Here is a 15264-nt window from a genome sequence, read left to right on the forward strand (position 1 = left end):
CTGTTGTATCTTTTCTTGCGGTTATTTTCAACAAAATGCCGCTTCAATTGTTCTCTTCTTTTTTTTTATTATTGTTGTATTTTTGTGCTGTTCATTGTTTGGCCATTGTTCGCTTTTGGCTTGTCTCAATTGTGTCACAGCTTTGATCGCTATATGGCTTTTTGGGGGTCAATAATGAAGTGCACGGCAAAGGGAGCTGACAACTTTATAAGACTAAGGTGGAAATATCAATAGAGTAGATATCTACAGCTGGACGAATGTATAACATTGTCAACTAATAAATAAGAAAAACTTACAGGTTATTACAATCTGCATTTGTAGTTGTTTCGATGTAAATTGTTTGCTTTATAGGAAGCTCGAAGTGTTTTCCGTTTACATTTTGCCACGCCCCGTTTTATTGGTACTTACTTTGACAGCGACCAGTTGTGCATCATGGTCCAAATCATAATCAGCATTTTTATGTTCCATACCTTTTTATTTATTTTCTTTTCTTTTTTTTTTTTTGTTTTTTTGCTTTTACAATGCTTTTTTTTTTCATTATTCTTTATAAATGTGCCACGACCCTCGTCTGCCTGGTTGCAGCTGCTGGTTGCTTCATGGACTTTTGCTTACATAGTTTTATGTAAAGCCCTCGACATAAGTAGTAATACATCTATCTCTTACTTAAGTACATACCATAGCATATTTTTCTATTTTCTATATTGTGTTCCGTTTAGTTTGCTGTCGCTAGGCTTAACTTGAATTCCTCAACTTATTTGATATTCCTCATGCATATTTTATGATGTTTTCCCCATTTTTATTTAGTTTCTTTTTTTTTATTTTCATTTTTTTTTTTTTGCTATCATTTAACATAGGTTTCTGCTACATTTTCTATGTAGTTTCTCCCTTAACAGTATAGATCTAGTTGCAGTTTTCTTGACTTTTCCTTTTTTCATTTTTCTTTTGTCGTTTTAACGGTACTTTACATTGTAGCTGCGCCTCGTGCTGTGCTGCCCCGAGAGCACAATGACAAAGTAAAAGGGACATAAACAAGAATCGAATGGTTAGAGCGGTTAGATTTACATATATGCAGATATCAGATGCTGCAATGCAGATTAGTTGCGTAAGTATTCCCGGAAAAGTCCTTATACAATCGAAGAGGGGTTTTCATTTTGGATAATATCTTGTCTCCCATTTGGATTGCAGGTACTTACAATACTTATGCGAAAACGGTCTGACAACGGCTTTTAATTTTGGATTAATATCTGTCTTTAAATTCGTCTAATATTAAATAGCTATAAGCTGTTCTATAAGCAGGTTCTCTCCAATAAAGGTCGCTTGCATTTTGGTGGCCTAGGGAACTATTCAAGTGCATTGCAATGCTCAATGCTCGAACATAAGTTGTGTATGTAATTTAGTACATAAGTGGTATATATTATGCATTTATATATGTTTAGGTATATTTGTATATTTACTTGGAGGATATAATTCTCTCATATGTATCGTAAAGTACTATGTATACGTATTTATTCTTTTTCGTTTATTTTAGCTGCTTTTAGGTATTTAATTTTTGCTATAATAGTGTCAACAGTGGTATAATTTGCAAGTTAATCGATAATCGTAATCATATGAATTACCCAATGTTGGTTGGCATAACTCTTTTCTTTTGACTAGTATTCACTAACTGAAGCGTAGGCCAGGGTGCACCAATAGCGTTGTAACGTATATTATAATAGGTATACGAGTATATTTAGGTATATCAAGTTAGCATGTACTATGTATATATATATAAATATGAATATGTAACACATATCGTCATGTATATGCATTAAGGAAGACATTTTTTCATGATTGTGACCATTTCTTCAGCGCACTTTACACTTTACACTTGACACCTTAACACTCATCAGACATGCGTGTGTTCGTGTGTGTGTGTGTGTGTGTGAAGTTTGCTTAACATCTTTATCAAATGGTCAAGCTTAGGCTTAAAGTGTGATGGTGTGTGTGTGTGTGTGGGAGTGTGAGTGTCACATAACGAAAACACTCAATTGATATTCATAGAATTTTTTCCTATATTTACAATGTCCAGTAGTTCTTACATACCTTATTTAAGGTGCAACTCAAGTTTGTTTCAATGTACATCTACTGTCTTTTTACTGCTGTTGGGTATATTGTAATATATGTTTTTAACTTTTTTATTCTTATTTTTCTGTTATCCATAGTTGATGCTAGTTTGTTTTTCATACTTTTGTATATCGTTGTGTATATTTGCATGTACATATGTATATAGAGGTATGTACAAAGGGTTAGTTAATACGGCATTCTGTGTATATTTAGGTGTTCACTTTGATATGTACTGTTAGTATTTGATAAAACGTAATATATTCTCAATTTATTTACAGCATTTTGGGGAAGAGCAAATCAAGGGGCTGCATGATGTGAAACCTTTCAAAATGAAGACAGTTCAATTGAGAGTAAGAAAAGTAAGGGCCAAAAGAACATATTAAATGTGTAATAAGAAAGCCGGAAAACCGCCATAATTTAAGTGCTCGCCCATGCAAAATATAATTGATAATGAAACCGTAATTCTCTTCGCGCCTCGAACAGCTGGAAATTGTGTGAAAAACTTTGAAATAAATTAACAATTATATTGCACATGGGCAAATTTAATTATCAGAAGCGAAAGCAATATGTGTGCAGTAGATGTTCGCACCTCAAAATATATAATAAAAGTTGAATATGGCTTAAGCCATTCATTTTGTATACCCTTGCAGAAGATGCCTCCCGTATGCTAACATGAATTTTGAAGGACTGCCGAAAAAGTAATTTATAAAGATGTGATAATAATAATCTTTAAGAAATAAAACTAACGAATATTTTAATTGCAATTTAAATGTAATGTCAAAAAACATTTGAATAAAATTAAATATTTTAATGGTGGAGCGATTTCTGTAAGGGTATTTGGACTGCAGGTTGCCGCTGGCCACATTTTGTTCTTGTGTTTAATTGTGTCAACAATAAAACAATAATGGGGCATTTACTGGAAAAAAAGTGTAATTAACGATGGGCTGTGTGGTGTGGCGATGATAATGAATGTTGGATGTAAGTAAGTTAATATGCCTTTAATCGTAAAAACGCTAGCTACGTGTATGCTCCCCATATACATATGTAAGAATATATGTAAATATAAACCTTAAGCACTTACCAAGTCTATTTACACGTTTCTTTCAGATGTTTCTCATTATCGTTATGTAAATATATTACTTTAAACGCTATGGCTATGGCTATCTTTAGTAAATTGTAGATATTTTTCCATTACTTTAAGTTAATTATTATTTAGACAGCAGTTTCTTTCCTTCACTTTTATGAGTATGTTAAGTTAATCATTATCGTTAGTCGAATGGTGTATCAATTACTTAATGCCTCACATGTCGTGTAAGTATGTATCAAAAAGTAAGACTGCATCTTCAAGTTAACAACAAAGCGCCCAAAATATCTGCTAGCCCCTAAAAGTATACAACACATTTTGCTAATTGTTTATATCATATATGTAGACGCTTAACTCTAGACTAACTCACATTTAATGCTGCTGAATATTCGAGTATCATGCTCGTATAGGTTTTTTCTGTAGCTACATACACATCTATATATCTCTTACACACCCATTCTTGCTGCTATGTAGTACACTCTATATATATGTTAGTGTAGTATCGTATTTGACCCCTCCCCTTACACCAGCTTACAATTAAACTTCTTGCAGTTAGTGAACGCTGCTGCTTCAACTGCCCTGTCATGTTGCGGCAGCTCCCCAGCTGCGCGCATTGCTCATACGGAGCGTGCCATGGACGGTTAGTGCCAACGAGAGCAACAGCAGGGAGAGCAGGCGGCTGGCTCCTGTCTGGCCACTGCGAGCCGCGCTCGTGCTTTCCGGCCAGACGACATCGACTTCGGACATTTTGAAAATGCTCAACAGTCGGTGGGATTGTAGCTCATTGTGCTCGGTGTTGATATGATGACTGATGGTCTTCAGTATCGCGGTGCATTCGTCCTGCAAGCGGCCAGATAAGCGATATTTGCGTAAGGTTGGGTGTATAAAGGGCTCGCTTACACCAGCAGCTGTTTATTAAAATAATAAAACTTGGACCTACCTTTTCACGGCGCAACAGCTCGATGTCCTTTAGCTTGCCATCATGCGGCAGCCGCGCAGCTATGATGATGTTCTCCTCGGTCATGTTGAACAGCGTCAATGTGCAATGCGTCTGCGGCGGAGATAAACAATAACGGCAAAACGCAATTAATATGCGAATAACTCAGAATGAAGGGCTTAAACATCGCTGTTGTGCTCTCTTACCTGATTGTTGATGTAGGTTGTCACGTATTGTTGCAGGGCACGCACCGCATCCTGCACCCCCAGATTGGTGTGAGGTCGCAGCAGCGCCTCATCTGCGGCGCTGTAGCCCAGCAGCAAAAAGACGCCACCTGCAGAATATATCATGCCATAAATCTTTAGAAAATGCTTTATACATGATTTACACGACTGGAGCATGCAAAGCGCACGTAAGTGCTGCCCCATTGAAAGAGAGAGAAGGGGAGGGAGGGAGAGAAAGAAAGAATAACGCAGCATTGGACAACCTTTCAATGTGTCCGTCGTCTCAAAGACGCAACAAAGTGCATCTGGTTGGCTGTAAGAAAAGCGGCAGCCATGAGCTGCTCCTTAAAGGCATTGTTAGCCTCTTGCAAAAATGAAGCTATCTCTGAAGGCTCCCGCAGTGGCTGGATAATGAAGCATACTTGTCAGCCACGCTTCTGCATTGCCTGTCGCGGGCGATAATCGTAAAGTGCTCAACAGGAAACAGAGATATCACACACACACACACACACACATGAATGGAATTTAAACATAAGCGAAATGGAAGTGACGACGCATCAACTGAATTGTAACTGTAATGGAATGGGGGATGGGCGACAAGAGTGAGATACAGAAAACTAACCTGGCAGAATGTAATCCCCAAGCGGCGGCTTCATGCAGATGAAACGTCCCGAGTAACAGAGGCAACGGCCGCGGAACGCCTGATAAGCCGGCGAGGCGTGACTGTAGAACGCCAGAGCGGTGCGACAAGGTGCAAAGGGTACGCAGAGGGCGTGACAGGTGAGGGTTAGCGACTCGCCACAGCTGCACAGTTCGCTGCATTCAGCGTCGTCCAACGAGTAGATCTGTAAGTAAAGATGACGCCTTTGAAATCGGAGAAATTCATTGCCCACTCAATGGGTTTAATTAGCCAGGCATTAGATAACGCATACGCCCCGTTGCAGCTGCCCTTAGCTACTAATTGCATTGCACTTGCCATTAAATTGATGCTGGCAGCACGTAGAGGGCCAAGTGAAAAGAAAAGTGACCAACGTGCAATCCTGTATTTGTTATAATTTTTGTAAATGTTTTTATGTTTTTTTTCTTTTCCGATGCTGTACATGTTATTGTTTTGTATGCGTTACCATTGCCATTTTCATGGCGTTGTTAAATGTGGTAATATCTTTTCGTTGAGCACGTGCCGACACGTAAGCCAGGCACACACACACACACAGCTTGAACTTGTTGTGCTGCACGCTTGCGTTTGCAACAAAAAGTTGTTTCGTTTATTTTGTTTGCCGGCGCTTTGCGAACTTTTAGTTATGCAAATGCATTTTAATAACACTTTCTGAACTTTCATTGTGTAAAAAACATAAATAGAAGGTCGCGGTCGTGCTGGAAAAAAGCTTGCGACACATTTTATTCAAATGAAAACATTTTAATTGCTGCAAATTGTTGACGATTTGTGGAAGTTACATAAACATGCTTCATATCAGCTCACATTTATATAAAGGATTGATTTTTTATGTATATTACTATTTGTTAACTTACCCGCTTGCTGCTGCCCTCGCGAATGAGTTGATCGCTTTGATGGGGTCGTTGCACCACACAATTTCCTGAAAAGTAAAAACCGCAATGTTACAGAAATCGTAAAAGAATATTCAAATATGAAATGCAACAACACATAATGACACAACTGTATTAAAAAAACGGCCTTTATAACGAGAGCATATTCAAAACAAGTAAGAGGTTTTAGTCGGGAGCTCCCGACTACGCGATACCCACCTGGACCCTCTTCTTCCAACATCAAATGCATATATATATTATATTTTAGAAGCAACATATCATGTTTCGTGACTCTAGCTCTTATTATTTACCAAAATTGCCCAAAAACAGGATATCGATTTCGATTTTAATCGAATGCTTGGAAACAAACTCGATCTGCGCAGGCACTAGGAGCACCTAGATCTAAAATTTCAAGTCCATAGCTCTTATATGTTCTGAGCTCCTTGCGTTCATAAATACGGACGGACGGACGGACAGATAGACGGACATGGCTAGATCGACTCGATTATTGATGCTGATCAAGAATATATATACTTTATGGGGTCGGAGATGCTTCCTTCTGCCTGTTACATACATTTGGATTTTGCACAAATACAATATACCCTTATACCTATTTTTAATGGGTTCAGGGTATAAAAATGCATGAGAATTTTATACGCATTTGCCATTGTCGACAGCGAGGCGAGCAAATACCCTGCACAAAAATCCCCTTGACTGCGAATTTTTGTGAAAGAATGTCCGTCAATCATTTTACACATTTACCAATCTCATTCATATGAGTGTGGGCATGAATGTCAGGTGTGTGCTGACACGTGTGTTGCCGTAAATTTGCGCATGTGCGTCGAATGCTGACAGGAGAGTGTGTGATAATTGCTATCCTGTAGGCTAGTGTTAAGTGTTGCTTAACAATAAGGACTAACGAGCTTGGGTCCAAGAACTTTTATTATCGTCTTGGGCATTCGCTTGGTTCGAAAATCATTTACAGAACTTTCTGCATAAATCAACTACAAAGCACCTGAAATCTTATTTAGTTTTTTAATTATTAATACACTTTTGGCTCAAGTGGCATACAATTAATATTTGAACAGTGTTAAGAAAACAATTTATTTTACAGACAACTTTAATGTGGGTCTTTAAAATTGTTAAAAGCTGATGCGAAATGCCGACCCACCCGCCGCACGATTCACATCAATTATAGATGAGACATGCAAACTGCACAACTCGGCGCTGTTCAGTGACTAAACAACAACAATTCATGCAAAATGCACACGCAAATGTCCCAACGGTCCAAATAATTACAGCTCATACACACGGCCCGTATCTATCTATTTGTACACACATATGTGTACAGGTGTATATGTATATATGTTATTTCGGCAATAGACGTGTGGCAAACAAACAAACTCATTTACATATTTAATGCAATTTGTAAACAGGTTTGTTCGTGAAGTGGACAATATGACGGAAGTATTAAATAAATGCGTAAAGAATACCAGAACAAGATAGAAAGGGTACTTTCGGCATGTCGAAGAACAAATACCTTTCGCGACTTGATGTTGACGGGCTTGTAGATATTGTGAGGGGCGTGCAGAGGCTAAGAGAAACTGCCGTGTTTAGTGAAAGTGCAAGAACTTTGTTTCTTGATCGTTCCTTTGACAACCATATTACATATCTGATATTGATTACAATTTGCTCAAATACTTAAACTCATTTATGTTAAGTTCCATCAATAAAGCTTAAAAAACAGAACAGATTTTACGCAAGATCTTAATTAAGGTTAGGATACTTCTATGCTAACTATATAATATGGTGGACGATTCCGACTTTAGTACTACCTGAAAATCTAGACGGACCTAAGTAAAGCTCCATGACTATAGCCGGACAGGATAAATGCGGGCAAATGCAGGTCAAAGGTTTAATAAACGAAATTTTACTCCTTAGCTTCAAGACTCTCACCGTAAGACTAACATAGCCGGAAACCGAGATTCAAACACTTGGTTCTATGGTTGGTTGGTTCTAGAATATCAAGCTGGGTAGATATCATTTTTCCACGGGCATGTACTAGGTACAAAACGTTCCACGGACAAGATTGGGCAATACCCGCTAGTCTATTATTAAGCATACAGGTGATATTTAAAACATTTAATCGGATATAGAATACACGCTCAATAATTATAATAAATATTTTAAAAATGTGCAATATGCGTTTGAATAAATTCCATATCAGCCCAAAACAAACTCATTTCCGGTTGCTACTCACACACATACTAACACATACGCCTGCATATTATGCTGCATTTTAAATGGCACGCACTGTTTTATTTAAATACACAAGTATATAGAAATCATACAGCATTGAGCTGCTTTTTCAATTAGCCACAGAACCACATTAACCACATCAATTATGTTGAGCATTTGAAAAACGGAAATGCGCAGCATTTTGTGCCATTTGGGCGTGGTAGGGTGGTGGCAGCTGTTGTTACTGGTCCCTCGACACAGGCTAATTGTGATAAAGTGACAGAACTTGAAATGACAACACATTAAGCAAATCAGTGGAGCAGAATCTGGGCGGCCGACAGGTTAAAAAAAAAACTTGTGAAAAGTGCGGAGGAAAGATGTAAACGGAATTTAACCGGAAGCGTGGTTACATATCCAATAATACCGGGCCAGTTGCTAGAGTACAGCTATCACTACTCAGTAGCCTATAATAGGGGGCCATGCCCACATTCCCACATGCCCATACACACGCACACGCACATGCGTAGGCAATACGCAAAGGGGACGCCCACATGCATTTACTTACTTGGCGGCTGCGTTGTTGTTGTGGTCGCCATTGTTGTGGTCGTTGTGGTTGTCGGCTCTGTGTGGCTGATGCTGTGCACAAGCTCTGTTGTTTCCATTTGGTCAACAAAAATTACCGGATCATCGAAATCTACGCCCTGCCTGCCAAGGCCAGCGTTTTGGGCATTTCCATTCTTCTTGCCCTGCCGCCGGTGGTCGCCCTTGCCATTTCCGTTGCCGTTGCCGTTGCCGTTGCCATTGGCGTTGCTGTTGGCATTGCCATTGCCATTGCCATGCCCGTGTCCATGTGCATGCCCCTTGCCGTGATTATTGTCGTGTTCATTGCCGCCATGATAATCGTCATTTCCGCCGTTTCCGCTGGCATCGTTTCCGCTGTGCAACGGCACCGAATCGGGCGGATCGAGATAATTGTGTTCCACCGATGCTGGCTCCGATTTCTCCTTTGCCTGTTTGGGTTGAGTTGTGCGATTGGGTTGTTATTTTTATTTTATTTATTTATTTTTATTTTTTGTGTCGTAGTTTTTTTTTTTCAATTTTGTTCCACAGTTATTCGTAATTTTTTATTTATTTGCATTTTTTTGTTGTGGTTTTGCGATTGTTGTTCCCAATTGTTGTTGGTCGTATGGATGAAACATGAAAAGAAAATGTTTTAAAGGTTTTCAATGCGAACTCAAATATTTTTGTGCACTGCATTTAATCTTTTTGCCGCAGCAGCAGCAGCAGCAGCAACTGCAGCGGCAGCAGCAGCATCAGCAGAAGGGCAGAAATTGATTGCTTTGTCGGTTTGAATTCATACTCGATACTCCGATACTCGAACGCAGGGGCTATATTGTGCGCTTGGCTTTTCAACTCTGTGCAGCCACTGATTGAGTGCTGATTGGAAAACAGACGGATTGGAGGACAAGTGAATAAGGGGACGGATGAAAAGGACAGGCAACTGTTGTTGAAGCTTGTTAATCGGATTGGCTACCAGGCTGGCCCGGTGCGCTTGACCACCGTCAGGCGCACAGTTGTTGCACCACAATTAGTTCCGTTAATGCTTTGACCCACTAACACGTGTACAGGATAAGCTGCAGACACAGGGACAGCTAGTTACCTTAAAGATATGCGTTGCCGGCTTTCTTGGCGTTTGCTTCGGCTGCAAGCTGGTCGTAGTTGTTGGTGTGGTCGGTGGTGGTGGCGGTGGTGGTGGTGGTCGTGTCGTTGTCGTCGTGGTTGTCGTGGTTGTTGTCGTCGTTGTGGTTGTAGTAAGGAAGCCCAACTCAGCCAGCCGCTTCATATGAAAGTCCTTTTGCGCCTCAACTGCAACATGCATTAGTTTTTGTTTCGCTTTGCCAAAGCAATTATCAAGTTGTCCAGTTGTACTCACCTACGCAAGGATTCATCCAAAGCAGGCGACGCCAGCCAACGCACTGATAGAGGTGCTGTGGATCTGTGCCTTGGCAGGCACATGTGGTGCGCAGCATGGTGCCCAGTATGCCAATCATTGCGGTGCGACAGCCGCTGGGACGGCCGGCACACTTCTTGGTCACGCTGTCCACGGCACAGGCCTGCTCATAATACTCCAGTTTGAGCCTGTGAATGTAAAGGTATAGAAAGAAATCGGAGTGTTAACATGTGTCTGCCAGCAGCAAGCTCATCAGTTAGCTGCAGTTAACGTCTGTCTATCTATCTGTCTGTTTGTCAGCCTGACTGTCTGTGAGTAAGTGTCCCGTTACCTGCAGTTACTGTAGCTTGCTTGAGTCTGAGATTGATGTCATGCCATTTATGCTGGAATTACACTTGGTATTCTGCTGCATTTCATGGTGCTGCAGTTGTTTCTACTACCACAAAATGGCTACACAATTTATTGCATTAGGTTTACGACCTGGCTGTATAATCTGAGCTGCTTTATGTGCCATGCGGCGTATGCGTAATATGCCAAACACTGCAGACAAGTGTAGACTACAATTGAGCCATTGGCATTTCAATCATATCAATTAGCTGCAAGTTTACCGCCAAGTTATAGACAAATAATGTATCTCAGCCATGCATCAAATCGCAACTTTCCATCCACTAATGTGCTGTCTTTAGGCAGGTGAATTGTTATTTCTAAAATATATATTTATTGCATAATTGACAGCATTTCTTGCTGACTGACGGATAGTTAATAATTACGATGATTATATAAATTATGCTTGACGTTGTTAAGCCTTAGTGCCCGGTTAAGTCGGCTTTTGGTTATGTAAATTGATGCATTACAGCTGAAGAGTTACGGCACGTGCCGCACATTGAGGCAGCCATCTAAGAGTTAATGCAACAATTTGCCACCCACCGACTATGCAGCCAAGCAAATGCTCCACGCCCACCGCCCAACAATGTACAATGAACGTGCTTGAATACAACGCGTCGTATACGTAATAAGTCAACATAAGCACTCGAATAGCGAGACGCAGACTGCAGTTGACTACGCGCTAGCATATAAACTCACACACACACACACACACACTTGTATGTAGGCAGCGCAGCATATAAAATGAGCGTCATTAGTCCAATTTAGTTGTTTACTAAAGCAAGTGAGATTCACTTAAAAGGCAATTAATTTTCACAGCCACAGCCAGAGCCACGTTCGCTGCGGTTGTTCAGCTGTAACATGACAACAAACACAACCCCATGACACACACCCTCACACACACACACACGTGATGCCTGCAAGCCATGGCTGCATCGTATTTATCACTTAACTTTGTGTTTGACACATTCGCGGCTTGGCTTGAAGTTTGCCAGCCCCAGTGAAGTGGCCCAAAATGCAGCCTGACTGTGCGGTTCCCGGTGCCGTGTTTAATGAAGAGCAGCGCACAAAATGGTAATTTAACGCCCGGTTTGACGGTGACGCGGATTTCCGCAAAAAAGCCGTACAACTTGAGCCGTTGCCTGTTGGCTTTGAGCCCGCTTCAGCTTTTGCCTGTTGCCAATTTAGTGACTTTGTCAAAAGTGTCATTAAACTTGTGGCTGCCTTTGGCCTGGCTAAGCACATGTAATTCAATAAGCACATTGAATTCAATTTTGTTTGCTTAATTAAATTGCATTGCAAAATCGTTTAATACACAATCACACACATACACACACCTACGCGCAGTTTAAAACAAGCTTCGGATTTACATGCGATGCGCATATTTCCGCTTCCGCTTAGCGAACATTTGAATTATGGACACAACGCGTTGCCATGGGGAACTCCGACTACATATTTGACCCACCTGCATTCGCGATCCTCTTTGCAGCTGTCGGCAACCACATGGCACGCGGGCGGCGGATGGTAGTAAATGCCATTGGAGCTGGCTGGATTATTGTTATCGGGCGGTCTCTGTGCGCAGACGGGATGCAGTTTTTCCTGTGCAATCATGCACATGTCGGGCCGATTTGCGTTCTGCTGGCTCGGACTGTTGTTGTTGCTGGTGGCTTTTCTGTAGGGTCAGAGAATGTGGAGAAAGAGCAGACAAGAATATGCCGCTGTAGTTGCTGTTGCTATTGCTGTTGTAGTTGGACGACAACTGCTGCCACTTACTTGCATAGACAAAAGGCAATGTCCAGATTCAAGTCCTCGTGCGGTCCTTTGTAGAAGGACTGCAATGATGTCATGCACGCATTGCGATTGCAGCGATGCAGCTCACAGTGCATCAACATTGGCTGCAGCGATGATGAGCAGGCTGGATCCTCCCGGCAGGTATCCAGTGCTGTGTGGCAGGTACTCTGCACAGGTGGACAAAAAGAGAAGAATTTGCATTGTTGTGCACGCAAAATGTAAAAGGTGCTGCAACATATTCTGAGTATTTTTCATTTTGCCCGTCCTCGGGGACAGCTGCACTGCAGCAAAATGATGCATAGCCCCAACCACGCCTACAACAGGTCGAACTTACCTGAAAGTGTTGCTTGATTATTTCCGTTGAGAGGTCAACTTCAACATCCTGACCACCTGCAGCAACAGACGTGCCCAAGTGACCATTGCATTTGCGTCGAGATAAAGTTGCATTTGCCGAACGAAATCACAAGTGTATTCAGAGCCGGCGGAACGTCGTTTGCCACAATTGTAACCGCAGTGATTGAAGAAGAATGATTTAAAGGATTCCATTAGTTATCGCCTTAGACTAAAGCCAAACCATGTTGGAAATATTATATTGCACTTGCAACCCTTAAGCAGTTTAAAAAGCTACACAGAGTGCGTCCACCAACATGAACGAACCAAATGGACTGAACTGAGCCTTAATTAAAACGAGTTATTGCATGAATTTCGATATATTTTTGAAATGTATGCATTCATTAAATACATTTTTTTTCTTCCACTTGAAAAATGTTGCAGAATATGGCGGCATGCAATTAATTAATTTATTTTTTTTACATTTTTTTTTGAGAGGTTGCATATTTATTTATTGCATTTATAACTAACTAATTAAGATATGAATATATAACTCGAGCTTATCACAACAGCTTTGGCGTTATTCATAACTCAATTACGTCATGGGATTGATAGTAAATAATCCTAATTAGAAATGATTATCAACGCGCACTCACTGCACATTGGGGAGGGGTTGAGGGCTGCAGCGGAGCTTATTCGCATCATGTTGGGGGCGGCAACAGCTGGTGCCAGTTATAGATTACATTTTAATTAACCAACTTGTTGTTGGATTTTGTTTCTATTCATTGCCGTGGTTAAGCACATTATGAACCGACACAGTTCCACCCATAAATAATCGAAATAATCGAATGATAAAAACGAAAAGCATAAATAACGAAATTAAAAGCAAATACATTCATATATTTAAATACATATATGTCAAATTTGTTGCCTACAACTTGAAAGGGGGTCGTTCAATTGGGAATCGATTCTCATTACTTTCAACTGCGGGGGAGCAGGGGAGGAGCGTTGACTATTGTTTTAAGTGAGCAGCAGGGCGACAAGTGCAGCGGGGCTGCGGGGCGTATCAAACACAACTAAATACTATATTTTATTTTACGCATATATATTTTATATTTCAATCGATTTGCCTTGGCCTTTTAACTACAACCTAGTCATAAAAAAAAAAAATCGAAAACGCCAGGAGCAACGATATATATAACGATGACAGCCTGTGTGTGCTTGTGTGTTTTTGTTCTGACTTGGGAACACTTTTGTGCCCGGGGGCACATAGGTCAATGGAAATGTTGTTTAAATGAGAACTGACTGTGGTTTATACTGGCTAATAGATATCAAAAGTTAGTTTTTTGTTATTGGTTTTAAATGAAGGCAAAAATCTGTCAATGCACGCAAAGCCAAATGATTTATTTGTAAATTTATATAAATTATTTTAAATGCTCACGAAAAAGAAAATCTGTAACTTATGATTTCAAACGGAAACAAAAAGCTAAAATCAAATATGAGCAGCTGCAATGCTGAATTAACAAATTTTATTTAAGGCTTCGAGTTCCGAATTAAACCTTCAAATATCAAAATGATTTTTGAGTTGAGCTTAGTCTGTATGTAGTTTGGATTGTATGAGTTTTGGTTTTGAAAATATTGGCATTTGTTTATGTTTATGTTGATATTCAAGGAATATCAAATTGGATGGCATGAGTGGATGGCTTAATTGCTTTTTTTTCTGAAGTACAGACTTAATTCTGTTGTTTTTTTTTTGGTGTTTAACGTGTTGTTGATGTTGTTGCTATTGTTATTTAACTTGAACACGCAACATATGAAACATATTTGTAAAAAATTTGCATATGAACAAAATGTTTAAGTTGAAAAAAGGAATGTATGTAACGCATGTTGTTTGTACTTAGTAGTTGAATTATTTGTGATTGTAACTGTTATTGTTCTTGTTTCAAAAAACGGGTGCATCGAAGAATGTTTTTTAAAAAAGTGTGCTTGAATTAAATGTAACAAAAATGTATATGCCGCTTTTAATTTGGGTTTTTAATGAATTTTGTTTAAAAGTTTTACAACTTTCGAGTCTTTCATTTAGTTAAGAACATAATACAGTTTTTAAAATTTAATAACTATTTGTACACTTCTTCCATCCTTCTTTTAATATATTAACAAAATAGCAAACAAAATTCATTATGAGAAATTTTCATACTGAAGTTAAAGCAAATTTTGTTTTGTTTCTTGTTAAAATTTTAGAAAATTTCCAAAACATTTTAAAAACAAGTGGCAAGCTACAAAGGGAAAAAATTGAACTAAAAATAATTATATATTTAAATATTGTATTAATTTTTAATTATATATATAGTAGTATGTATATATACGAGTATGAAGGCAGTTTTTGTTGTTACTGTTTGATATTTATAAAAGTTTAGCAAATGCCAAAAATTATGCACAAAGCCAAGACGAGCTCGGAGCGCGCCTGATTTAGTTATTGTATTATTATTTAGTTTTCAACATAAATAAAAATTTGAACAGTAAAAAATTTGTACTTAAAAATTTACCTGCAACGGGGTGTGTTAGTTACAGGGGACGACACAACACGCGCAAAACGTCAACAATTTTATTATAAGAAAACAAAATTTAAAAAAAAAAGAAAAACTCTTTTTAAATAATTACATAAATCTACCTATCG

At 39.4% G+C, this 15264-nt stretch overlaps 1 protein-coding gene across 12 annotated transcripts in view; it reads right to left on the reverse strand.

The window, feature by feature from the left end:
* Positions 1–445: 445 nt before the first annotated feature.
* The window catches only part of Gfrl (Glial cell line-derived neurotrophic family receptor-like), a 117873-nt gene continuing 103054 nt past the window's right edge, over positions 446–15264 (reverse strand). For 9 of the 12 annotated variants that reach the window (XM_070206800.1, XM_032439756.2, XM_032439755.2 and 6 more), the window contains 11 exons: positions 12592–12647; positions 12240–12424; positions 11932–12138; positions 10065–10270; positions 9792–9997; positions 8697–9141; positions 5879–5943; positions 4971–5193; positions 4331–4458; positions 4128–4238; positions 447–4027 (listed from right to left, as the gene is read on the reverse strand). In XM_070206800.1, the coding sequence (XP_070062901.1) occupies positions 3770–4027; positions 4128–4238; positions 4331–4458; positions 4971–5193; positions 5879–5943; positions 8697–9141; positions 9792–9997; positions 10065–10270; positions 11932–12138; positions 12240–12424; positions 12592–12647 (2090 nt within the window). In that variant the 3' untranslated portion in view covers positions 447–3769. Of the gene's footprint in view, positions 4028–4127; positions 4239–4330; positions 4459–4970; positions 5194–5878; positions 5944–8696; positions 9142–9791; positions 9998–10064; positions 10271–11931; positions 12139–12239; positions 12425–12591; positions 12648–15264 lie in introns of all 12 variants that reach the window. The other 3 variants (XM_032439757.2, XM_032439759.2, XM_032439760.2) reach the window with 3 other exon arrangements.

This window comes from Drosophila virilis, chromosome 2 (assembly GCF_030788295.1).
Source record: "Drosophila virilis strain 15010-1051.87 chromosome 2, Dvir_AGI_RSII-ME, whole genome shotgun sequence".
In the NCBI taxonomy this organism is placed as follows: domain Eukaryota; kingdom Metazoa; phylum Arthropoda; class Insecta; order Diptera; family Drosophilidae; genus Drosophila; species Drosophila virilis.